Source organism: Nicotiana tabacum, chromosome 2, assembly GCF_000715075.1.
Source record: "Nicotiana tabacum cultivar K326 chromosome 2, ASM71507v2, whole genome shotgun sequence".
Taxonomy (NCBI): domain Eukaryota; kingdom Viridiplantae; phylum Streptophyta; class Magnoliopsida; order Solanales; family Solanaceae; genus Nicotiana; species Nicotiana tabacum.
The window spans coordinates 98,104,042-98,131,286 of NC_134081.1; the positions used below are offsets into that span (position 1 = coordinate 98,104,042).

General features: G+C 35.8%; 1 protein-coding gene, 1 long non-coding RNA gene and 1 pseudogene across 2 annotated transcripts; 2 read left to right on the forward strand and 1 right to left on the reverse strand.

The window, feature by feature from the left end:
* Positions 1–14,363: 14,363 nt before the first annotated feature.
* On the forward strand, positions 14,364–17,377 carry LOC142172854 (uncharacterized). The gene is made up of 6 exons (XR_012701825.1): positions 14,364–14,662; positions 14,749–15,295; positions 15,384–15,476; positions 15,559–15,660; positions 15,774–16,118; positions 17,187–17,377. It is a non-coding gene; the product is annotated as an uncharacterized LOC142172854 (long non-coding RNA).
* A 3,349-nt stretch (positions 17,378–20,726) lies between these two features.
* Positions 20,727–23,540, forward strand: LOC107814485 (G-type lectin S-receptor-like serine/threonine-protein kinase SD2-5). Its single transcript, XM_016639913.2, has one exon. The coding sequence runs from the start codon at positions 20,903–20,905 to the stop codon at positions 23,384–23,386; it is 2,484 nt and encodes an 827-aa protein (XP_016495399.1). The 5' UTR covers positions 20,727–20,902; the 3' UTR covers positions 23,387–23,540.
* Positions 23,541–23,842: 302 nt separating this feature from the next.
* Positions 23,843–26,035, reverse strand: LOC107814481 (splicing factor Cactin-like; annotated as a pseudogene).
* Between the last annotated feature and the right edge of the window lie 1,210 nt (positions 26,036–27,245).

Below are 27,245 nucleotides of genomic sequence, written 5' to 3' on the forward strand. Positions count from 1 at the left end.
CTTAAAGGTTTTTTAATGATTTGCTAAGTCTGACAGGATATGACCAGATAGTGTGTCTATAGGATTACATGTTTAGAAATCACCTATGTGAGTGTGAAGTGTAAGCTGCTTCAAGGAGAATGAAAGTAAAGGCCCATTTTCTAAACACTCATGAAACCAGGCGGTGTTCATGGTTGAAACGAACACAACCGTAAGAACAATAGATGGTTAAGGATTGATTGTGTGACTTATGTTGTCTAGGTATACAACAAAGCTCGACGGTTCAAAGATATCAAATCTACCGATTGACTGAGTATATCCGATATAAGTTCACTACGGAAAGTTCAAAGGGAAACCTACTTATCGAGATGCAATTAATTCTTGATGTAAAACATTTCCCATTCATGTGGGGGTTGTTGGGATTTTAAGCTTGTGTAGCTTAAAGAGAGTGAATGAGAAATGGAGAAAAAATAAAATATTTGAGTTTTTCTCCTTGGCAAAGGGACATTGCCCCATATTGGAGGAAGAAAAGGCTTTTGATGGGTATATATATAATTGCTCTTCTTCTAGCTCTTAAAGAGTTAATAAGAAGGCAAGCCTCGCGCCGTCGTCGTCGTCGCTCGCTCGGCTCGACTTCGGCTTCGGCGATGAATATTTCGAAAGAATTATGGGACGCACTTGAGAAGAAGAACAAGACTGAAGATGCATGCTTGAAGAAGTTCGTGGTTTCCAAGTTTCTAGACTATTAAATGATAGACAACAAAACTGTTGGAACCCAAGGTCAGGAGCTTCAACTTATTTTTCATGACCTTATTGCTGAAGGTATGGTCGTGAATGAACCATTTCAAGTGGCTACAATGATTGAAAAATTGCCTCCTTCGTGGAGAGATTTCAAGAACTATCTTAAGCACAAGCGCAAAGAAATAAAGTTGGAAGATCTTGTGATTCATCTCAAGATTGAGGAAGACAACAAAATAGCCGAGAAGAAGTCTCGTGGAAATTCAACGATCATGGGAGCTAATATCGTTGAGGAGAGTGCTCCAAAAAGTAAGAAGAGAAAGAGGTCTTCTGGACAGACTAAGGAGCAGAACAAAAAGAAATTCAATGGCAGCTGCTACAATTGTGGAAAACCCGGTCACAAAGCCCCTGATTGTCGTCTCCCGAAAAAGTATAAGAAGAAAGGACAGGCCAACATAGTGGAGAAGAATGATGACATTGATGATCTGTGTGCAATGCTTTCGGAGTGCAACCTAGTTGGAAATCCGAAGGAGTGGTGGATTGACTCTGGAGCCACTCGACATATTTGTGCTGTCAAGGAAGCATTTGCGACTTACTCTACTGCTGGTCCCGAAGAAGAGCTTTCCATGGGAAATACTGCAACAACCAAGATTGAAGGTTATGGGAAGATATTCCTGAAGACTACTTCCGGCAAGGTGTTAACGCTCAACAACGTTCTTCATGTTCCTACTATTAGGCAGAATTTAGTTTCTACTTCTTTGCTAGTTAAGAATGGATTCAAATGTGTATTTGTTTCTGATAAAGTTGTTGTAAGCAAGAATGAAATGTATGTTGGAAAGGGCTACCTCACAGAGGGCCTCTTCAAACTAAATGTAATGGTTGTGGACAGTATGAATAAAATTTCAGCTTCTTCTTATTTACTGGAGTCAAATGATTTATGGCATATTCGTTTAGGACATGTCAATTACACAACCTTGCGGAAGTTAATTAATTTAGAAGTATTGCCTAAATTCGAGTGTAATAAATCAAAATGTCAAATATGTATTGAGTCTAAGTTTGTAAAACATCCTTATAAGTCTATTGAAAGGAATTCAAATCCTTTAGACTTAATTCATACTGACATTTGTGATATGAAGTCGACACCATCTCGAGGTGGGAAAAAGTATTTTATTACTTTTATTGACGACTGCACTCGATATTGTTATGTTTATTTGCTTAATAGTAAGGATGAAGCAATTGAAGCATTTAAGCAATACAAGAATGAAGTGGACAATCAATTGAATAAAAAGATCAAAATGATTAGAAGTGATAGGGGTTGAGAATATGAATTTCCATTTGCAGAAATATATTTGGAATATGGAATTATCCATCAAACTACTGCACCTTACACACCTCAATCCAATGGAATTGCGGAAAGAAAAAATCGGACATTAAAGGAAATAATGAATTCTTTATTAATAAGTTCCGGATTACCGCAGAGTTTGTGGGGCGAAGCTATCCTTACAGCTAACCGAATACTTAACAGTGTACCCCACAGCAAAACGCAATTTATTCCATATAAAAAATGGAAAGGAAGAAAACCCAACTTGAAATATTTCAAAGTGTGGGGGTGTCTAGCAAAGGTACAAGTTCCTTTACCTAAAAGGGTTAAAATCGGACCAAAAACTGTTGATTGCGTTTTCATTGGATATGCTACAAATAGTAAAGCATGTCGGTTTTTGGTTCATAAATCCGATAATCCCAAAATTCACGTTAATACGGTAATGGAATTAGATAATGCTGAGTTCTTTGAAAGTATCTATCCGTATAAAACTGAATGTGAGTCGATAAGTGAAAGACCTAAATGACCTCGGGAAGAACCAAAGGAAAATACTCAAACTATAGAATATCCAAGGCATAGCAAACGTCAAAGAACATCTACTTCCTTTGGACCAGATTTTGTGACATTGTTGCTTGAAAATGAGCCTCAACCTTTTAAAGCAACTATGCCATCTTCTGATTCAGCATTTTGGAAAGAGGCAGTCAACAGTGAGATTCAATCAATTTTGGATAACCATACATGGGAATTGGTAGATCTTCCTCCGGGAAATAAGCCTTTGGGTTCGAAATAGATCTTTAAACGGAAAGTGAAAGCTGATGGCACTATTGACAAATATAAGGCAAGACTTGTTGTCAAAGGTTATAGACAAAAGGAAGGCCTTGATTACTTTGACACTTACTCGCCAGTAACGAGGATAACATCTATTAGGGTGTTAGTGGCACTAGCGGCCGTGTATGGTCTTGAAATCCATCAAATGGATGTAAAAACAACTTTCTTAAATAGAGAATTAGAGGAAGAGATTTACATGGAACAACCAGAGGGTTCTGTGGTTCCAAGTAAAGAAAAGAAAGTGTGCAAACTTGTTAAGTCTCTTTATGGACTTAAACAAGCACCCAAACAATAGCATGCCAAATTTGACCAAACAATGTTGGCAAGTGGGTTTAAAATCAATGAGTGCGACAAATGTGTTTACATTAAAAACACTCCAGGTCATGAAGTCATTGTTTGTTTATATGTTGATGACATGTTGAAAATGAGGAAAAACATGGCAGATATAAATGCTACTAAGCGCATGTTGGCTAGTAAATTCGATATGAAAGCCTTAGGAGTTGCTGATGTGATCTTAGGAATCAGAATTCATAAGACTCCACAAGGTCTAGCATTATCACAGTCTCACTACATTGAAAAGGTACTTGACAAGTTCAAGTATTTGGATTTCAAAATTGTCAAGACTCCAATTGACGTGAGTTATGCACTTCAAAAGAATTAAGGTGAAAGTGACTCACAACTGGACTATGCAAGAGTATTGGGAAGTTTGATGTATATCATGAATTGTACGCGACCAGATATAACATGTGCTATTAGTAAACTGAGTCAGTTTACAAGTAATCCCAATCACATACATTGGATGGCAATGAAACGAGTTTTGGGGTATCTCAAACATACCCAAAATTACGCTTTGCATTATAACAAATATCCCTCAGTGATCGAGGGATATAGTGATGCAAATTAGATCACTGGATAATCTGAAGTTAAATCCACGAGTGTATATGTTTTCACAATTGGGGGTGGAACAGTGTCTTGAAAATCATCCAAACAAACATGCATCGCCCGTTCTACAATGGAATCTGAATTCATAGCTTTAGATAAGGCCGGTGAAGAAGCTGAATGGCTCCGAAATTTCTTGGAAGATATTCCATTTTGGCCCAAACCTTTGGCACCTATTTGTATACATTGTGATAGTCAAGCGATAATAGGCAGGGCAGGGAGCGTTATGTATAACGGAAAATCTCGTCATATATGACAGAGACACAATACCGTTAGACAACTACTCTCTAGTGGTGTTATCACAATTGACTACGTAAAGTCGAGAGATAATGTGTCGGATCCACTTAAAAAAGGCCTATCTAGAGAGCCAGTTGAAAGATCATCAAAGGGAATGGGGTTAAGGTCTAGGACAAGTCATCATGGCGGTAATCTAGCAGACTGGAGATCCCACAAGCTAGGTTCAAAGAGATCAAACAAAGTTATGAATGACGGTTCAACATTTTCAAATAACTCAACCCATTCTCGTGATGAAGACAATGTTCAGAAATCGTGGTAAAGTATTAAGGCTTTTTGATGAGTCAACAAAGCTTAAAGGTTTTTTAACGATTTGCTTAGTCTGGCAGGATATGACCAGATAGTGTGTCTATAGGATTACACGTTTAGAAATCACCTATGTGAGTGTGAAGTGTAAGCCGCTTCAAGGGGAATGAAAGTAAATGCCCATTCTCTAAGCACTCATGAAACCAGGCGGTGTTCATGGCTGAAACGAACACAACCGTGAGAACCATAGATAGTTAAGGATTGATTGTGTGTTGTCTAGGTATACAACAAAGCTCGACGGTTTAAAGATATCAAATCTACCGATTGACCGAGTATATCCGATATAAGTTCAATACGGAAAGTTCAAAGGGAAACTTACTTATCTAGATGCATTTAATTCTTGCATGTAAAACACACACGCGTCCGTGCATTCCTTTATTTTATAGCCATTCCCCATTCGTGTGGGGGATTGTTGGGATTTTAAGCTTGTGTAGTTTAAAGAGGGTGAATGAAAAATGGAGGAAAAATAAAATATTTGAGTTTCCCTCCTTGGCAAAGGGATATTGTCCCATATTGGAGGAAGAAAAGGCTTTTGATGGGTATATATATAATTGCTCGTCTTCTAGCTCTTAAAGAGTTAAGAAAAAAGGCAAGCCTCGCATCATCGTCGTCGTCGTTGCTCGCTCGGCTCGATTTCTACTTCGGCTTCGGATTTGGATTTGCTCAAAGATTGATTGATTGATTGATCTTTTTGGACAAAATTCCTTTCAATTATTTAATCAATTAATTAAATAATTAAAAAAAATTCAATCTGGAATAACCCGCGACCCGGTTCGGTCAGGCCCGTTTTCTTTTCCGGATTATTTTAAATCCATTTTTCCGCAATATTTCAAACAACCCTGTTCCAACAACCATGGCTATTTCTGAAAGGTTGCAAACCTTTTCAGAAACAATGCTAGCAACTCTATAAATATAGTTTGAATCCCAGAATCTTTCCTTACGAAATTTTCTGAGCTTCTGCTTCTTCTTCTTCTGCACAAAAATTTCAGTGTGTTTTACAGCCTTCGAGTGGCTCGTTGTTCACCGGCGTTTTGGTACCAACACTCTGGTGAGTTAAATCATTCTATCCGTGGAGGATATATTCCAGCACCTCGGGTACTTGAGGGGAATAATTTCCTTAAGGACACACTGTGTATTCAGTGGGCTCGATTTATTCCTATACTGTTTTTCCAGAATTTATTTTGTTAAATAAGTATTACTAACTTTCTGTTTTGTTTATATATTTCAGAAAGTTTAATTGTTTATTACAGCAATACAGAACTATAACAATCTTAAAGAAATTTTTTTTATTCTGTATTTTGTTTGTGGAGATTAAAACATGTGTGATTTTCTACTCCTTCTAAATTTTACTATTCTAATTTGAAAATATAAAAACTTCATCAGAGTATTGAAATTTAGAAAACGATTTGAAGAACACAAAAACTTCATCGTTTTCTGTGAAATAGTATATTAAAATTTAGGTTTTATTTATTATACATATTGTTTGTTATTAATAACAGTATTGTTTACTGTTCTGGTTTTGCCATTAATTGAACTCTTCTGTTGTTTACAGTGAGAAATGGAAATTGATAACGGACATTCTTCTTTGACTATTGTGGCAACGACGATAGCCTCGTCTAGCCGGACTGTTGTTCCACCGGTAGAGAAACAGGGGAAATTTTCCGGAGCCAACTTCAAAGGATGGCAGCAAAGGGTGTTCTTCTGGCTTACCACACTTGGTATGCAGAAATTCACTAGTGAAGAACCTCCAGTGCCTGCTGCGGACAAGCCCGACAACGAGAAATTCATGATTGTTGAGGCGTGGAAGCAGGTAGATTTTCTTTGCAAAGGCTATATCTTAAGCGCTTTAGAGGATGACTTGTACAATGTGTACAGTGCGATGAATACTTCGAAAGAATTATGGGACGCAGTTGAGAAGAAGTACAAGACTGAAGATGCATGCTTGAAGAAGTTTGTGGTTGCCAAGTTTCTAGACTATAAAATGATAGACAGCAAAACTATTGGAACCCAAGTTCAGGAGCTTCAACTTATTTTTCATGACCTTATTGCTGAAGGTATGGTCGTGAATGAAGAGTTTCAAGTGGATGCAATGATTGAAAAATTGACTCCTTCGTAGAGAGATTTCAAGAACTATCTTAAGCACAAGCGCAAAGAAATGAAGTTGGAAGATCTTGTGATTCGTCTCAAGATTGAGGAAGACAACAAAATAGCCGAGAAGAAGTCTCGTGGAAATTCAACGATCATGGGAGCTAATATCGTTGAGGAGACTGCTTCAAAAATTAAGAAGAGAAAGAGGTCTTCTAGACAGACTGAGGAGCAGAGCAAAAAGAAATTCAAGGGCAGCTGCTACAATTGTGGAAAAATCGGTCACAAAGCCCCTGATTGACGTCTCCCGAAAAAGTATAAGAAGAAGGGACAGGCCAACATAGTGGAGAAGAATGATGACATTGATGATCTGTGTACAATGCTTTCGGAATGCAACCTAGTTGGAAATCCGAAGGAGTGGTGGATTGACTCTAGAGCAACTCGACATGTTTGTGCTGTCAAGGAAGCATTTGCGACTTACTCTACTGTTGGTCCCGAAGAAGAGCTTTCCATGGGAAATACTGCAACAGCCAAGATTGAAGGTTATTGGAATATATTCCTGAAGATGACTTCCGTCAAGGTGTTAACGCTCAACAATGTTTTCATGTTCCAACTATTAGGAAAAATTTAGTTTCTACTTCTTTGCTTGTTAAGAATGGATTCAAATATGTATTTGTTTCTGATAAAGTTGTTGTAAGCAAGAATGAAATGTATGTTGGAAAGGGCTACCTCACAGAAGGCCTCTTCAAACTAAATGTAATGGTTGTTGATAGTATGAATAAAATTTCAGCTTCTTCTTATTTACTGGAGTCAAATGATTTATGGCATATTCGTTTAGGACATGTCAATTACAAAACCTTGCGGAATTTAATTAATTTAGAAGTATTGCCTAAATTCGAGTGTAATAAATCAAAATGTCAAATATGTATTGAGTCTAAGTTTGTAAAACATCCTTATAAGTCTATTGAAAGGAATTCATATCCTTTAGACTTAATTCATACTGACATTTGTGATATGAAGTCAACACCATCTCGAGGTGGGAAAAGTATTTTATTACTTTTATTGACGACTGCACTCGATATTGTTATGTTTATTTTCTTAATAGTAAGGATGAAGCAATTGAAGCATTTAAGCAATACAAGAATGAAGTGGAGAATCAATTGAATAAAAAGATCAAAATGATTAGAAGTGATAGGGGTAGAGAATATGAATTTCCATTTGCAGAAATATGTTCGGAATATGGAATTATCCATCAAACTACTACACCTTACACACCTCAATCCAATGAAATTGCGAAAAGGAAAAATCAGACATTAAAGGAAATGATGAATTCTTTATTAATATGTTTCAGATTACCGCAGAGTTTGTGGGGCGAAGCTATCCTTACAGCTAACCGAATACTTAACAGAGTACCCCACAATAAAATGCAATCTATTCCATATGAAAAATGGAAAGGAAGAAAACCCAACTTGAAATATTTCAAAGTGTGGGGGTGTCTAGCAAAGGTACAAGTTCCTTTACCTAAAAGGGTTAAAATCGGACCAAAAACTATTGATTGCGTTTTCATTGGATATGCTACAAACAGTAAAGCATGTCGGTTTTTGGTTCATAAATCCGATAATCCCGAAATTCAGGTTAATACGGTAATGGAATCAGATAATGCTGAATTATTTGAAAGCATCTATCCGTATAAAACTGAATGTGAGTCGTTAAGTGAAAGACCTAAACGACCTCGGGAAGAACCAAAGGAAAATACTCCAAGTATAGAAGATCAAGGCGTAGCAAACGTCAAAGAACATCTACTTACTTTGGACCAGATTTTGTGACATTCTTGCTTGAAAATGAGCCTCAAAATTTTAAAGCAGCTATGTCATCTTCTGATTCAGCATTTTGGAAAGAGGCAGTCAATAGTGAGATTCAATCAATTTTGGATAACCATACATGGGAATTGGTAGATCTTCCTCCGGGAAATAAGCCTTTAGGTTCGAAATGGATCTTTAAACGGAAAGTGAAAACTGATGGCACTATTGACAAAATAAGGCAAGACTTGTTGTCAAAGGTTATAGACAAAAGAAAGACCTTGATTACTTTGACACTTACTCGCCAGTAACGAGGATAACATCTATTAGGGTATTAGTGGCACTAGCGGCCGTGTATGGTCTTGAAATCCATCAAATGGATGTTAAAACAACTTTCTTAAATGGAGAATTAGAGGAAGAGATTTACATGGAACAACCTGAGGGTTTTGTGGTTCCTAGTAAAGAAAAGAAAGTGTGCAAACTTGTTAAATCGCTTTATGGACTTAAACAAGCACCCAAGCAATGGCAAGCCAAATTTGACCAAACAATGTTGGCAAGTGGGTTTTAAATCAATGAGTGCGACAAATGTGTTTACATTAAAAACACTCCAGGTCATGAAGTCATTGTTTGTTTATATGTTGATGACATGTTGATAATGAGGAAAAACATGGCAGATATAAATGCTACTAAGCGCATGTTAGCTAGCAAATTCAATATGAATGACTTAGGAGTTGCTGATGTGATCTTAGGAATCAGAATTCATAAGACTCCATAAGGGCTAGCATTATCACAGTCTCACTACATTGAAAAGGTACTTGACAAGTTCAAGTATTTGGATTTCAAAATTGTCAAGACTCCAATTGACGTGAGTTATGCACTTCAAAATAATTAAGGTGAAAGTGACTCACAACTGGACTATGCAAGAGTATTGGAAAGTTTGATGTATATCATGAATTGTACACGACCAGATATAACATGTGCTATTAGTAAACTGAGTCAGTTTACAAGTAATCCCAATCACATACATTGGATGGCAATGAAACGAGTTTTGGGGTATCTCAAACATACCCAAAATTACGCTTTGCATTATAACAAATATCCCTCCGTGATCGAGGGATATAGTGATGCAAATTGGATCACTGGGTCATCTGAAGTTAAATACACGAGTGGATATGTTTTCATAATTGGGGGTGGAGCAGTGTCTTGAAAATCATCCAAACAAACATGCAACACCCGTTCTACAATGGAATCTGAATTCATAGCTTTAGATAAGGCCGGTGAAGAAGCTGAATGGCTCCGGAATTTCTTGGAAGATATTCCATTTTGGCCCAAACCTTTGGCACCTATTTGTAAACATTGTGATAGTCAAGCGGCAATAGGCAGGGCAGGGAGCGTTATGTATAACGGAAAATCTCGTCATATAAGACGGAGAGATAATACCGTTAGACAACTACTCTCTAGTGGTGTTATCACAATTGACTACGTAAAGTCAAGAGATAACATGTGGGATCCACTTACAAAAATCTTATCTAGAGAGGCAGTTGAAAGATCATCAAAGGGAATGGGGTTAAGGTCTAGGACAAGTCATCATGGCGGTAACTCTACCTAGCATACTGGAGATCCCACGAGCTAGGTTCAAAGAGATCAAACAAAGTTATGAATGACGGTTCAACATTGTGAAATAACTCACCCCATTCTCGTGATGAAGACAATGTTCAAAAATCGAGGTAAAGCATTAAGGCTTTTTGATGAGTCAACAAAGCTTAAAGATTTTTTAATGATTTGCTAAGTCTGGCAGGATATGACCAGATAGTGTGTCTATAGGATTACATGTTTAGAAATCACCTATGTGAGTGGGAAGTGTAAGCCGCTTCAAGGGGAATGAAAGTAAAGGCCCATTCTCTAAGCACTCATGAAACCAGGCGGTGTTCATGGCTGAAACAAATACAACCGTAAGAACCATAGATGGTTAAGGATTTACTGTGTGTTGTCTAGGTATACAACAAAGCTCGACGGTTCAAAGATATCAAATCTACCGATTGACCGAGTATATCCGATATAAGTTCAATACGGAAAGTTCAAAGGGAAACTTACTTATCTAGATGCATTTAATTCTTGCATGTAAAACACACACGCGTCCGTGCATTCCTTTATTTTATAGCCATTCCCCATTCGTGTGGGGGATTGTTGGGATTTTAAGCTTGTGTAGTTTAAAGAGGGTGAATGAAAAATGGAGGAAAAATAAAATATTTGAGTTTATCTCCTTGGCAAAGGGACATTGTCCCATATTGGAGGAAGAAAAGGCTTTTCATGGGTATATATATAATTGCTCTTCTTCTATCTCTTAAAGAGTTAAGAAGAAGGTAAGCCTCACATCGTCGTCGTCGTCGCTCGCTCGGCTTGGCTTCGGCTTTGGCTTCGGATTCGAATTCGAATTTGGTCAAAGATTGGTTGATTAATCTTTTTGGACAAAATTTCTTTCAATTATTTAATTAAATAATTAAATAATTAACGAAAAATTTAATCCGAAATAACCTATGACCTGCGACCCGGTCCGGTTAGGCCCGTTTTCTTTCCCGAATTATTTTTAATCCATTTTTCCGCAATATTTCAAACAACCCTGTTCCAACAGGCATGGCTATTTTTGAAAGGTTGCAAACCTTTTCAGAAATAATGCTAGCAACTCTATAATAGAGTTTGAATCCCAGAATCTTTCCTTACGAAATTTTCTGAGCTTCTTCTTCTTCTTCTTCTTCTTCTTCTACTTCTGCACAAAAATTTCAGTGTGTTTTACAGCGTTCGAGTGGCTCGCTGTTCACCGGCGTTTTGGTATCAACACTCCGGTGAGTTAAATCGTTCTATCCTGGGAGGATATATTCTAGCACCTCGAGTTCTTGAGGGGAATAATTTCCTTAAGGACACACTGTTTATTCAGTGGGCTCGATTTATTCCTATACTATTTTTCAGAATTTATTTCGTTAAACAAGTATTACTAACTTTCTATTTTTTTTTTCCAGAAAGTTTAATTGTTTATTACAGCAATACAGAATAATAACAATCTTAAGGAAATTACTTTTTTTTTATATTCTGTATTTTGTTTGTGGAGATTAAAACCTCCAATCCGTTAACCTTCCGAAATTCACCTGAGGCCCTCGGGACCCTAACCAATTATACCAATACGTCCCAAAATCAATACGAACTTAGTCGAGGCTCCAAACCATGTCAAACAACGCCGAAATTCCGAATCGCGTATCGAATCGAATTCTGAGTTTTTAAATCTTTCAACTTCTATATTTTGTGTCGAAACGTATCAAATCAATCCGGGAAGTATATCAAATTAAATCTTCCACACAAGTCATAAATGACGTAATTGAGTTGTTCCAATTTTCGGAATCGAAATCCGACCTCGCTATCAACCAATCGACTTACGGTCGAATTTATGAATATTTCTAGGGGTGTCAATGGATATTTAAAAACCGACCGAACTGTACCATACCGATCCAATTTTTAGGTTTCTTTTAATAAAACCGTAGGTTTTTATAAAAATATATAACCGTACCGATAATTAGGGTATGTTTTTTATTTTATAAAAATAAACCGAAAAATTACCAAACCGTACCGAATAAATTTACATGTGAAAAATATATCTATATATTAAGTTTAAAAATAATAAAATATTAAATTTTTCCTTGGGCGTTGAAATTATGAAAACAATTACAAGCCACAAGTAATTAAACACAAAATCCTAATTCTCAAACCTATTATGCTACTCTTATTAAAACTAAATTATTTTCAGCATATTTACTAGTAAGATACAAGGTATTCTAGCGATTTGGGTAGCAAATTACAATATGGTTGAATATGTTTTCTTTTATATGATTTAGATTTATCTTTTTGAATATTAATCTTCTATAAACTTTATTCTTGAGTCCCAACTTGGTTAATATCTTTTTACCCATGTGATTTATATATATTTTTTGTATTTGCTAATTTTGTTTTTACGATGTTGTAGAATAGTTGATGGATCTATACTCTCGTCATCTTTCATGTTTTCTTAATTTATCACTTTTTAAACAGTAAAAATGTTTAGAGAATTTTGCTAAGTCCTATAAAAGTACGTATTTTATTGCATTCTACTTTTAATAGTGACTTTTATATAACATTTAAAAAAATACCGAAAATTAACTGAACTGTACCGATACCGAAGGGACGGTTTCGAAAAATCTAATTTTGGTTATACATAATAGAATAACCGAAAAATTGGTATGGTACGCAATTTATAAATTTACCGGCCGAACCGAACCATTAACACCCCTAAATATTTCAACAACTTCATTTTCCAACTTTTTGCCGAAATGTGCCAAATTTCCCTACGAACTTCCAAATCCAAATCCGGACATACACCTAAGTCCGAAATCACCGTACAAAGCTATTGACATCATCAAAACTCCATTCCAGAGTCGTTTGCTCAAAAATCAAACTCCCGTCAACTCTTTTCATTTAAGGTTCAAAAATGAGGATTGTTCTTTTATTTTAATTCCGAATCTTCCGAAAACTAAACTCGACTACACACGCAAGTCATAATACATATTACAAAGTTGTTCGGAACCTTAAGTCACTGAACGGGGAGTTAATTTATAAAATAACAAGTCAGGACATTACACATACATCTAATCATCAAGTGTATCGATTGAACTTTGTATCTTATGAAGCCGAGCTGAGCTCAACCAAGCTTTACTACAATTTGACCGAACTCGAGTCGGCTCTTTTTTATTGTGTCCGGAAACTAGGCGATGCCCATAATGATTTCCGTTTATTGATATATTATATTAATTTAAAGGATAATTAAATTTAAATTTTCTCTATGATCATGATTTAATAAAACATGACAAAAAGTAATTTTAGAGATTAAGTTAAGAACGGGATAATTTAAGTTTAATCTAAGACAGAGTGTGGTTAACATTTCATGTTAAACTGATTGATTAATAAATAAATGATTACTACTTTTAAAATTAACTATTGAATTAACATTTGTTGATTTTTGATTTACTACTTAGCAATTGAGCATAATGATTGAATGTTTTTTTTGTAAAAGGTTACATGATTAATCGAACCAAACGAGCCTAGCTGAGCTAGCTAAATCGTGCATGATATTTAACCGAGTCAAACCGAATTTAGAATGAAATGGGATCTAGCATAGCCATGGCCTCTTTTTTAAAAATAGGTTAATTTAATATCAACGGGAAAAATTCACATACGTCTAATCATTAAGTGTATTGATCGAACTTTATATTTTATGGAGCCGAGCTGAGCTCAATCGAGCTTTACTACAATTTGATCGAGCTCAAGCCGGATCTTTTTGTTTGTATACGCAAACTAATCAATGCCTATAATGATTTTCGTTTATTGATATATTATATTAAAACCTTGATTGAATAGAAGTTGACTTGCATGTACATAGAGTTGGGATTTTCAGTTTTGCACAGTTTACAACTTGAAAGTTACCCTCTCTTTTTTCGCCTAAAATACAGAGTATTGGTAAATAGAATTTGGCTCGTTTCTTCATCAGATTTTACTATGAATAGGTTGTACGATAGAATTAAAATGGTTTGCAGACTGTGTTTGTTGGATGATTAGTGGATAATTTTGTGTAGTCATCTTTTCTCTGATGTTGTTTGTAGCAATCGATCCATTCGTTTTAGAGAGTTAAATCTCTGTTTGTTCTGGTCATTAAGAAATCCTCTTTGCATTTGTGTAGTAATCTTTTTATATTTTTAGAAAAGGGTTAAAACTAAGTTATATTCTACTAATACCAAACAGAAGCACTTTAAGAAGTTTCATAATTAATAATTGTAGTATTTTTCTTTAGTTTTAAACATCTTTAATGTTTATGTTATGCTTAATTTCCCATGTCTAAGTCGCTGACAGGCCATCCTTTCCTTCCCTACTCTGTTGTTCTTTGTCCTTTCCTTTGTTTGAATAAAATAGTGAAAATGACAATTTTGTAGAATTTTTCGGTAATTAAAGTTCTACCATAGTTCCAAGTTCGCTTCATCTCAGTGCACTAGATCATATTTAATTCACCAATTTTTTTTCTTATGAATATGCAGCCATGCCAAAGGTTAAACGTTTCCAAAATCCATTAAAATCAGCTCATGGACGTTCTTCATCATCAACAACTCCAGCCCCGTCACTTGCTATAGAGCCCTTAACTTCGTTACAAGCTCCCCCATATGCTCCTGCAAGTTCCTCAGTAGTTGATGAAGTCCCCCACAACAAGAACAAGCTCCAACTCAACCTTCTAATCCAAGTGCAATGTTCATGCGCCATCCTGGACGTGAATCTACACAATATTGGAAAGTAGAGGCAATAGGTATATGCCTTATATGTATGTTTATTTCACTTTATAAATTTATGATATTTTTCCTTTTGGTTGACTAAGTTGTCTTTTTATTAAAGACACAAACAACATTACTAAGCACAATAAGATCAAGGTCAATGAGGTCAACAACCTACCTATCGGAGAACGCATCATTGTGGACTTTGATAACTACGATGCAGCATATGGGGAAGCGCAAGGGTTGCTCGCTAGATATTGTGGATTACCAGCTATTGATGGTAATTTCTTCCCAATTAATTTTGACATGTGGTCAGGACCGTCAGGCATTCCTAAAAAATACAAGGAAGACTGCTTTGAAACAATGCTAAAGGTATTACACATATATCTATTTATTGTAACTAGATTTTTATTATTATATAGAAAACTAACTTTATTTTTCTTTTTCATTTGAAGCCTCGGTTCTTTTTTAGGACTACTAATGCCATTGCATACAGATATTGCAATGCTAGTTTGAACAAGAAATGGGCTACACATAGACATAGATTGTGGGATGAATTTTATGACTCAACCAAAAGTAGAACTGAACTCTTAAGCAATGTGCCATCGGGTATAAATAGAGATCAGTGGGCTGGTTTTGTTGCTTATCGTCTAAAATCATCAACAATTGTAAGATTCTGATTATCTGAATAGAGTTTGATGTCGTTATGATTAAATACTAGACTAACTTTTTAAGTTGTTATTATTTTGTTGTTAGGAAAGTTGTAGAAGAAATAAAGAAATTCACTGCAAGCAAACAATACCTCACACTGGCGGTTCCAAAGCTAACTCGAGACGGCGACATGAGATGGTATTCATGTTAACTTAATAGTTTTACTTGTTCTTTAATTTAAATATTTTATTATAATCTATTTAATTTATCTCTTTCTTAGTTTTTGGAAACTGGGGAAAATCCTACTCGGAGAAAGATGTTTATCGAAACTTATAGGAGAAAGGATGGATCATTTGTAAATGATGAGGCAAGGATTATAGTGGTAAGTTCAGCTGTGGTGTGTTTTTCTGACATAATTTGTAGTTCTATTTAACATTTTGCATCTCAATCTAATTACTTTCCGTAAATAGTAATTGATAATTTCTCTGTTTGTAGGAACAAATTGAATCGACTTAAGGTAATAGCAATGAATCTGAAATTTTCCCAGATGATATTATTGGCAAGGTGTTAGGGGCAGAGCATTCTGGGAGGGTACGATGTATGGGTATGGGAGCAACTCCTTCAAATACATTCAAGAATATCAAGCAACGACTTAATGAGCTGAACCATTCTTCATCTAGCTTCGGCGCATCATCTGCAACTTTCAGCTATTTGCAACAAGAGGTCACTCATCTGAAGTCCTAATTAGCCAGCACCTTAACTACACTGAAAGTTTACGTGATATTAAAGGAAGGAAGAGTTCCTAAGCAATTTGCTGGTTTGTTTGCTCCTCAACCACAGGTAAGAAGAATATTAGAAGTTCTGTACTTTGTGTATATATCTTCTGTGTTATCTTTTAATTTGGTTTGGTTAGAACCATCAGCTATGCATTCGCCAAGCACATAAACCACTTTGCCTTTTAGCTTCAAACACTTTACAAGAAGCAGCTTGTGAGTAAGGAGGAATTTTCCATTATGCAGATTCTATCTACTTTCTCCATCCTTTCCTTATCACTGAATTGATGAAAATACTCACCTTTAACCACTAGAGTATCGTCCGAGTCAGGGTTATTAACCAACTCAGCTTCACAGACGATGTTTTTAAGTTCATCAACATCATCTTCTGAGACAAATATGATCTTCATTTCGCCTTCTGTGAAAGTTTCAACAACACCTTTGACAACCTCCTGATGATTCTGCTGTGCTAACCAGCCAGTCTTTGCGGAACAAATAATAGTAACTGACGACTCTGTCGCGAGGAGCAATGCTATATTAACTTTGGAATAGTCCTTGTTTGATACTATCTTCCCTTTCCAATACGCAATTGCTATTGCTACAACGAGAGGTAATCCTTCTGTCATCCCCACCAGGGAAACACAAAGCAAGGTTGTCAATTTGGATTGATCTTAAACAAATTTTCTGATGGAATTTGTTATCCGTAAGAAGGATGCATAATAGATAACTGTAAAATGTATTACTGTACATTTGATTCTTGACGATGCTAAGTTGCGTACCACATTTAGAATATTGTACATGCTTGAGCATGGTTGATTGAAGAATCTGAAACATGCCTTCATATGTAGTAGGGAGATACTGGTATAAATTCTTCTTATTTTCTGTCACTTAGGAAAGCATTGCCATTTATATGTATGATCTAACTTGAGAATCTTCCATGTATAGAAATTATATCTCTTAGGATACAATAGCTTCTTGTCTAACAGAATGCCATAAGCATTATTATTAGGCACGTGAATTGTAACGAGGATATGCTCATCTTGGTCATAGCTAGATAATCATGGCTTTAAGGAAGCATTCAAAATTTGGTATTATGGTCAGATTTTTCATCCGAATATGCTTTTTATTGTTTCAGCCTAGTGATGATGCAGAGAGTGAACCTACTTCACTGGTGGATGTAAGAGGATCATCGGGCAGCAGCTACCAGCTGAATCAATAAGCAAATACTTAGAATATTATTTATTTAATGTGGAACCACTGTTGCTTTTATGGATTTTAAGTAGTAATGTTTAGGAGCTACTTTAGTTTATACTGTTTTAGTATGATTTGCAGTGAATTTGTGACTGTTGCTATTGTGGATGTTTTAATGAAATTTGATTTATGTTGTATAATGAATATTATTTATTAAATAATTTATTTGTTTGTTTATGCGTATGATGATACAAGCTTGATCTTATTTAATCATGCAATACTTAATGAGAAGAAAGAGCATTTCAATATTCAACTCGTGAGGGTAATTAATCCCCCCAAATCAAAATTTATAAAAGAGATTATATTGTGACGATTATAGACCCCAACTAATTAATTATTAGTAACCTAAAGCTAATATTGTGAAGGTTATGCATTGTCACAAAATTATTTTTTTAAAATCACAGATCGTATTGTGACAATTACAAAGCCCCGCAAATTATTATTTTTAGCATTAAAATTATATAAAGGAGGTTATAACCCGCTCTTAATTGACTTTCAAACCCCCATTAATTACAAATTTAATTTGCCGAGGTCGTCATGGGGGTTCTTTAAAACTGTCACAAAAAGCCTTGTGGCGATGATAACCATGGCGTTTCTTAAAACCCCTACAATTCAATTTGTGGGGGTCCAAAACCGTCACAAAATTAAGAAAAAACTTCCACAAATTACACCTTTTCTTGTAGTGGTTGCAGTGCTCTTATTGTAGGTTTACAAACAAAAAAAATTATGGACGGGCTAATTTTTTAATCTATTATTTTCTTAAAAGTGTGGGTTTAGACCTATTATTTATTATAATTTTATTAATTTTTTAAACATTAATTTAGGTTTTGTAAACGAAAGTATTGAATTCTGATAAATCGACTGCCCGAATGCTACATTCGTAGTCCACCTCTGCCAAACACTATTTTGAACATCGTTTGCTTGCAAAAAAAAAAAATCGGGCGTTCTTTTAAGGATTGATGTATTAGCTTTTCTCTTTAAAAAAAGTATTGCAAATAACACCTGTCAAACTTTTTTTTAATCGAAAGTAAATATTTATTATTATTAATTAAATAAATCGTAGCACTTTAGGAGTTTCTTTGAAGAATTCACTTGTTTTTTCTTTTTTGTGTTTAGAGAAAATTATGGATTTTTTGATGAATAACTTGATAAGACACTTTTGAATAATCACGTGTAACCGCTGTCGTTTATTTTTGTTGAATCCCTTCTCATTACAGCTAGTTGCTCCAGGAAGAAATAGCAGTAGTTATTTTTATCTACACTTTTCTTTTAAAAGCTAATTTGTCAGCCATTACAAACTGCTGCTCCACGTATTTAATGATTGTGAATGTGATGAGCTTAAATGGGGCCCAACAATAATGACAACACGTGATTAATGAAGAGTGAGGAAGAAGGAAGAGTTAAAGGGGTTGTGGTGGGCCCTCATGAGGATTGCATGTCACCAAGTTTCAATCGGTCAACACTTCAAAATTTTCTCTTTTAGCCTATAGCGTTGTTCCATTTCACCGTAATTACGTAGATACGCTTATGATCCAAATAGTAACCGGATGCAGCTCTCTTTGTAACCGGAGGCAGCTTAAATTCCCGCTTATTAATAATTAATAATAATAGTAAAGTAAAGTAATTTGGCTCTTATGTGCCCATAATGCCACCTGGCGCAATTAGCGATAGACATTTAAGGAGAAGTTGGAAGGTAATACAAAACACAATATACTTTAGAATTTAGATGTACTAGTTAATTATAAATCGAGCAAAGTTCAGGAGGAATTTTATGTATTGCCCAAAAATAATATTGTTCAGTGAATAAATTGGTCAAATGGCCATGTGTTATCTTACTCTTTTAAGTTATCCAGGGAAATTTTTTCTCCCTAAGAAATAAACACAATGTTATTAATTACAATGTTGACTGAATTCCACGAAAAACAATCTCCAGTACACGACAATCTTTTACGAGTTGATTTTGAAAAGGTGAATATTTTATTAAACTAAACCTACTATTTGAATTTTGAAATGGTCTTTTTTATTTTTTTGAAAATTATAACTCGAAACATTTATGATCGAAATTTGAACTTTTTGTCAAAATTTTGACGACACTACTGCTTCTTTCACACCTGCAAATTGATTACTGATTCTATAATTTTATCCAGCAAACTTCCAGTGGGCATGAACGTTACACGTCAATCTGGAAACCCATGAAGAAGCTGCTATTTTCTTTTTTGAAATTTTTGGTCAAAAAAGGAGAAATAGGCAACGTGATTAAAGAAGAAAAATCTGAACAGTATCAAGTGAATAAAAATTGCATGTTGGAATATTTATCATGAGAGACAATGTTTTAGAAGCCAAAATTGTGACTCGAGATTCAGCAAATGTGACGAGTAAAGTAATGTTGCACACAAAATTGTTCAAAATAAGGTAAATAGGTATACCGTACAAGAAGTTTATCCAGATCAATAGATACATGACATGTGTTTGTTATACACTTCTTTTATTGAACTATGATTAATATTATATATCTTTATCTGATTAATCACTTAACCATGATAAATTAGTATAATCTGGTATAAACACACGATGAGTATTTCCTTTCTAAATGCTTCACGATAACTACAATGGGTTTTAAGTTATACTTCACCAGGTTCGTCCATTTATGCCTTCTGCTGTCTAACTCTAAAATGCACTGTGCATATTTATGCCTTGTAATGTCCAGTCCACACCCCCGTTTTAAATTTTTTCTATTAAATATTTAAATTACCAATTATATAATATGCAGTTTATCATTATAAGTGATTTAATATATATATATATATATATATATATATATATATATATATATATATATATATATATATATATATATATATATATATGTCATTATGCTTAAATTTTTCAATTACTTTTTGTACAATTTGCTTTTAAATATTATACAATTTAATGTATTTTCATAAACTACACACATATATTTAACTTTTAAAATTTTGGCACCATGCCTCGAAGCTTGGTGCTTTGTCTTAGAACTTTTTTTAATAACCTTGGTGTCCGGTCAACTTGCACGTATCTAAAATTATTCACGGGTATCTGCTACCTCTCATCAACATATGTACAAAATAACTCTATCCTTGGATAAATAGAAAGAAATCACCTAAATATTCATAAAGAAAAAATAAAGTAAAACGGATAGAATCAGCCACAAAAACACAACAAATATTAAAAAATAAAAATAAAAATAAAAATAAAAGCTGCATAGATTCTTCTTAACTAAAACTTTATTATTATTTGCCAATAAGCCAAGTTGAGGAGGTGAACTTTGTACGAGATGGGTTGGGTCAACGCGTTCCCTTTGTCCTCCATTTCTCCAAGTTGTAAAAAGTAGGTGCTTGATGCTTTCTTGACCATATTATATTTTGCATATTTGCAATAGAAAATTAAAGGTTGACAGCCATGCATTCATGGTTCAATAAAACATAATTAATAGCTTCATGCAACTGAGTTTAGACTCTTTCAAACAACCAAAGATCTTAAATTTAAATTCAACTCGATTTCCTTTCATTATGAACTAAAGGCACTTGCCTTCTGTTAAATTCAAAAGTTCCAGTGTTGTTCATGGCTTTATACAAGATTAATCCTTTCTTCTTCATTCTTTGTTGTTCTTTTCATTTGATAAGCAGCCAACCTTGGGATTATCCAACGGCAAATCTTTCTACAACATGGGTCAACAGTGTTTCTGCACCCCATTCAGTGGATTTCATTGATGGCTCAATAGTAAGGGCCATACTACTTAGAGGAACTTTTGGTCCAAGATATGCTTGTGGTTTCTACTGTAATGGCAATTGTGAGAGTTACCTGTTTGCCATCTTCATTGTGCAAACCAATAGTGCTTCCCAAATTACTATGCCCGCAATCGGATTCCCACAAGTTGTTTGGTCTGCTAACAGGAACAAACCAGTTAAGATCAATTCTACTTTGCAGCTTACAGCAGAAGGGGATTTAGTGCTTAGAGATGCTGATGGTACCTTGGCTTGGTCAACAAACAGTGCTGGAAAAACTGTTGCTGGCTTAAACTTGACTGACGAGGGAAATCTTGTTCTGTTTGACTCCAAGAATGCAACTGTTTGGCAATCTTTTGATCACCCAACTGATTCTTTAGTTCCAGGACAGAAGTTAGTATCAGGGATGAAGCTAACGGCAAGTGTTTCAACAACAAACTGGACTGAAGGAGGTTTGTTTTCTTTCTCTGCTACCAATGATGATTTGGTTGCTTTTGTAGAGTCAAATCCTCCCCAAACATACTTTGAAAGATCTATTAGTGTATTGAATACTAGTGGAGGCTCCAATTATGTTATGTATTTGAATGGAAGCTTAGCTTTAATCTCAAATTCCAATGATCCGCAGACGCTGATTTCCATTCCTCCAGCATCCTCAGCCCAATACATGAAACTTGAATCTGATGGACACTTGAAAGTGTATGAGTGGCAAAGTCGGTGGAATGAGGTGGATGATCTCCTGACAGGTTTTAATGGTGAGTGCTATTACCCCATGGTCTGTGGAAGATACGGCATTTGCTCAAGGGGGCAGTGTAGTTGTCCCAAATCAAGCTCTAATTCAACAAGCTATTTCAGACAGATAGATGATAGGCAGGGTAATCTGGGTTGCGCTGAGGTCACAAGGCTTACTTGTAATGCTTTAAATAACCACAGATTTTTGGAACTTCAAGACGTGGACTATTTCACCTTTACTGCAGATATTAAAAATACTGATATGAATGCCTGTAAAGATGCATGTTTGAGGAATTGTTCCTGTAAAGCTGCTTTATTTCGTAGTGGTTTAAATTCTTCCACGGGGGACTGCTACCTACCATCCGAGATATTTTCACTAGCGAATAATCAGAAGGATAAGACAAGGTACGATTCCTATGCGTTTATAAAAGTACAGGTTGAAGCTGAACCAGCTGCTGCTAAAGAGAAAAAGCGGGTTAATGGTGCTGTTCTGGGCTCTGTCATAGGACTTGCCATCTTAGGCATCTTAATTGCAATTGCAGTTTTCATAATCTGGAAGAAGAGAAAGGCCAGTGAAGACGAGGAAAATTATCTAGATCACGTGCCGGGAATGCCCACTAGATTTTCTTACGATGATCTAAAGGCTGCAACTGAGAACTTTACCAAGAAGCTTGGTCAAGGAGGATTCGGGTCAGTTTTTGAAGGGTGTTTAGAAGATGGCACAATGATTGCAGTGAAATGCCTTGATGGAATAGGCCAAGTCAAAAAATCGTTCTTAGCTGAGGTTGAAACGATTGGCAGCATACATCATGTAAACTTGGTGCAACTAATTGGCTTCTGCGCTGAGAAATCTCATAGGCTTTTAGTCTATGAGTTTATGAGCAATGGATCACTAGAAAAATGGATCTACCATGGGAAACAAGAGCAAACTCTTGATTGGAACTGCAGGAGGAAGATTATTCAAGACATAGCCAAAGGATTAGCCTACCTTCATGAAGAATGCAGGCAAAAGATTCTGCATTTGGATATTAAGCCCCCAAACATACTCCTAGATGAGAAGCACAATGCTAAACTCTCTGACTTCGGGCTTTCAAAGCTAATTGATCGGAATCAGAGCCAAGTGATGACTACAATGAGAGGCACTCCTGGTTATTTGGCTCCTGAATGGCTTAGTGGAGCTATAACAGAAAAGGTAGATGTCTACAGCTTTGGCATTGTAATCTTGGAAATTTTGAGTGGAAGAAGACATTTTGAGGCATCCGAGTCTGAAGATCAACAGGTAATGTTGAACTTATTCAAGAAAAAGGCAGAGGAAGGGCAACTGGTGGATCTTATTGATAAGCATAGTGAAGATATGCAGTTGTACAAAGAAGAAGTAATAAAGACGATGCAGATTGCTGCCTGGTGTTTACAACATGATTACACAAAGAGGCCATCAATGTCAATGGTAGTCAAGGCCATGGAAGGTGTTTTGGATGTTGAAAAGAATCTAGATTACAGCTTTAATCCACAAATTGTGAGCGTAATACCAAATATCACTTTTGCACATTCAACTCCTTTACTTCCCTCAGTCCTATCAGGCCCAAGGTGAGGAGAAAGCTCCATGGAAAATTTTGCTAATTCTAGTTTTGCCAGACGTGCAGCTTGCTTACTGCTGTGTAAATTTCTTTTCTTTTTTTGATAATGGATACTGCTGTGTAAATTTCTTCTTCAATGTTTACGAAGTTATTGCTGTTTTCTTCAAATTATATATGCAAAGTTTGTTCAATAAACACATGCTATCACGAACTTAGTGCAATTTGTACAGATGATTAGCCTTAAACGATTCACCGTTCTATAAATCTCTTCACACTCCCACGCCAAAAAATTCTCCGCAATTACAATTCTGCTGTTTCATTTCAGCAAGAATTTTATTTCTCATATTTTCCAGGCTGCTGCTTAATTATCAAATGAAAATAATTCGCAAGAGGCTACCAACATATGCAAAAGAAAGAAATAGAAGACACAAACAACTAGCTTTTAGAAGTCTTCAGAAGTGACTTCACCATTGAGGGATGTTAATCACAAAAAATAAATCTGATTTACATCGTAATACATTATGGACATTTCACACAATTCTTCACGTCACAATAACCAGGAATAGAAGAATAAGAGAACTAGATAACAAGAAAACCTGAACTTTGGTAACACATTTTCTGCTTCCTTGAAGTCCATGGTAAGGCAAAATGCTCTTTCCCCAGTTCTATCAGCGGCGATAGCGATAACATTTGAAGTTAAAAGATAAATGCAAAATTCCACGGACGAAAATGCACTTGAACCCTTCTTGTGAGAGTAGTCCCATTCTGTATTAACAATTCGGAAAGCTATATCCTCATAAAGCGGACCAGCACGAAACCTTATGATGCAAGTATCAACACTATCTCCATCCTTGTCGATGAAATAAGTTGGAGCTTATGATTTGTCAACAAGATCCGGATAGAATATACTGAACATGTAACCCTGCACAAGCTTTGGAGGTGGGTTATCGTGATCATAATAAGCTTGGTTATAGTTGTTCCACTTGTATCCAATATGAACACGGTTAAGATACTTAGGCTTCCTTGGTTTATACTTATCATGCCACCAGTACACCTGTGAAGAATCAAGATTAACTTCATCATTTGAGCCAAATTCAGCATCCCCTTCCTCCATTGCTCCCATAGCTTTCGATGCTTTCTTCTCGAAACTCTCTTCTAGAGCTGTTGGCAAAGATATCTTATCTTGGACATGTCTCCCTTCCATAACAGCCATTCGTTAATTCCTCTCGACTATGACTATATCCTCTTCAGGATCAATTCCTTCATCTTTCTCATCGCCACGATTTAACACTGGCGAATAAGAATCAGCCTCTTCATCTTCCTCCTCACCCTCATCCTCTTTAGACTCTTCATTCAAGATTAGTTCTTGATATATAGCTCGAGCAACCTTTTGATCATGATCCATCTTCAGCAGCGTGCCTTCAACTAGCTCTGATGGTTTTGCGAGGTGCTCTAAATGTTCACGAAGCATTTTAGCGTGCATTTCTTTCAATAAAGCCTTAGCCTTAAAAACCTGAAGCCGTTTAAGAACAGCTTCCCAATACTCAACCACTTTATCAGATTTCATCTGTGACTCAATTTGTAACTGCATTGCTTCTGATTCATCATAACTTTTACCTTCTAAATAAGCTTTCACATCCCCTTCAATACTCGAATGCAAACCCCTTTCTTCAGGAGGCAACTCCTCTCCACGAACTCGAGCTCGACCTATAGCATCTCTTTTCCTAGCTTCAGCTAATTCCCAATTACAAACAATAAAATGCGTCTCCCAATACCGTACACGTGTCTTCGTCGTCCTGTCCATATCAAGACGCAATTTAATATCCTCCTGTAACTCTTCCATTTCTTTAATAGATTAAAACACCACATACGGTTCATTAATTTCTATATGGAAATCACTAGAAAGTTCTAGATTTTTGCCTTGACGAAGGCGAATGTCAGTACGGATTTTGATCGAAATGGAGCTTTTCTTCTTTCTTCTCCCAGTCTTGTAACTCAGCTCGTGCTCTCTCTCTCTCTCTAGCAAACAACTGTAATTCCTCTTCGCGTTGGGCTTTTTGAATTGCTAGTTCTTCTCTCCTTCTCTTTACTTTTTCAATTTCAGCTATTCTTTCTGGCTGCCTTTGCTTCTATGCTTTCATTGAGAATATTTCAAGGGGGCCGCGAGAAATGTCTCGCTTTTTTTCTTCCTCCACACTAAATTTTCGCTTAAATTGGAGTCGCGTTGGAGTAATATACAGGAATTTTCTGGGACTTCAACTTCTTGGCAACTTTCATGGCTTTCTTCTGGGCTTTCTTAGCCAATTTCTTCTTGTTGAGCTGCAGATGCAGCAGATGAATCCAGCTCGAGCTCGAGCTCTAATGGTGGAGTTCTGGAAGCTTCATAGAGAGAGAAAGACTGAGAGAAGATATTTTGGATAAAATGAATTGTGTATTTGTATTGGTGTACTGTACAAACTTATATACATACACACGTGTAGCTTCTGTAACTAATAAGCTAAACTAACAACTAATTGACTTGCAGCTAAGCTAAGTAGTAACTAACTACTATACATAAATACATAGCTCAACACTTCTTCAGTGATCTTTCTCGTTTTCTTCTTCTTCTTCTTCTTCTTTCTTTCGTCGACTGATGGAATCAACGTCGGAATCCGATGGGTCATCGGAAAATCGTCGGCGAAAAATAGGTCGTCTGCTGGACTTAGACGGCGTCGTTTCGGTTTTGGAAAGTGTTGGAGAAGACGGAATGAGAAGTATTCGGGCAGGCATGTGTTTCTTCATTCTTATAGAAGAATTAACCAAAATAGTAGCCCACCAACCGCTTAAACGTACGCCTAAACTCAGTTTGATTGGCCCGTTATGTTCCGGCTTCTGACCCGTCCCGCCCTGCCCCATTAAGTCTTTGCCCCACCCCGCCTCATTAAGATTTTGCCCTGCCCCGCCCCATTTGTGGTTTTGGTAATTTAATGGCTTCCTTGGCAAAATGTTGAAGACAAAGTTAAGATTTTTGGTCCTTTTTCCAGCCCCACGCGCTTTAGTGTGGGTGAATATGCTATTTTTGCCACATTAGTATTCAGGGTGGTAATAATTATATTCCTGACAAGTATAGAGATCATTGGTGGCAAAGTTTAAGTATTAGTATTCAGGGTGGTAATAATTCTATTCCTGACAAGTATAGAGATCATTGGTGGCAAAGTTTAAGTGTATAATTGAAAATTAGAGATTAGTTGGAGAGTAATTTATGTATTATTCCATTTTTTTACCTCAAATATACTTCAAATTCTGCGTTCTCTTTTTCATACAACAATAGACAAGGTGTAATCTCACAAAGTGATATTTGGGAAGAGTAGTGAGTATGTAGACATGTAAAGGTAGAGAGACTGTTTCCGATAGACCATTTCCTCTTCTCCATCTAAAGTACAAAACCAACAAAAAAAAAAAAAGTACAACACCAAAAAAAAAGGAGAATTTTGAAAAATTTTCCCACACATGTTATAGATTAGAATTTTAAGTTAATGTAGGTACGTGTTGAGGCCAAACGCACACGCAAGTATACGCGACCGTCAAGTAATAAAGTGACTAAAAGTCGGATGTCGAACCCACGAGGACTTATGATTAACTATTAACTAAATTAGACTATCCTAATTATCTAATCAAGAATTAAACCTAAAAATATTTGATTCTAAACTAATTAAATAAAAAAATATAAATAAGTAACTTTGAACCGAGAAAGAGCAGATTTTTATGATATCAATGTAATGAAAACGATCTAGGGTTATGGGCTATCTAACAATCCTATTGTATTCTTTAATTGAATTGACCGACTAATTTATCTAGCTTATTGGTTGACAGGGTTAATATTGCTCCTAAGAA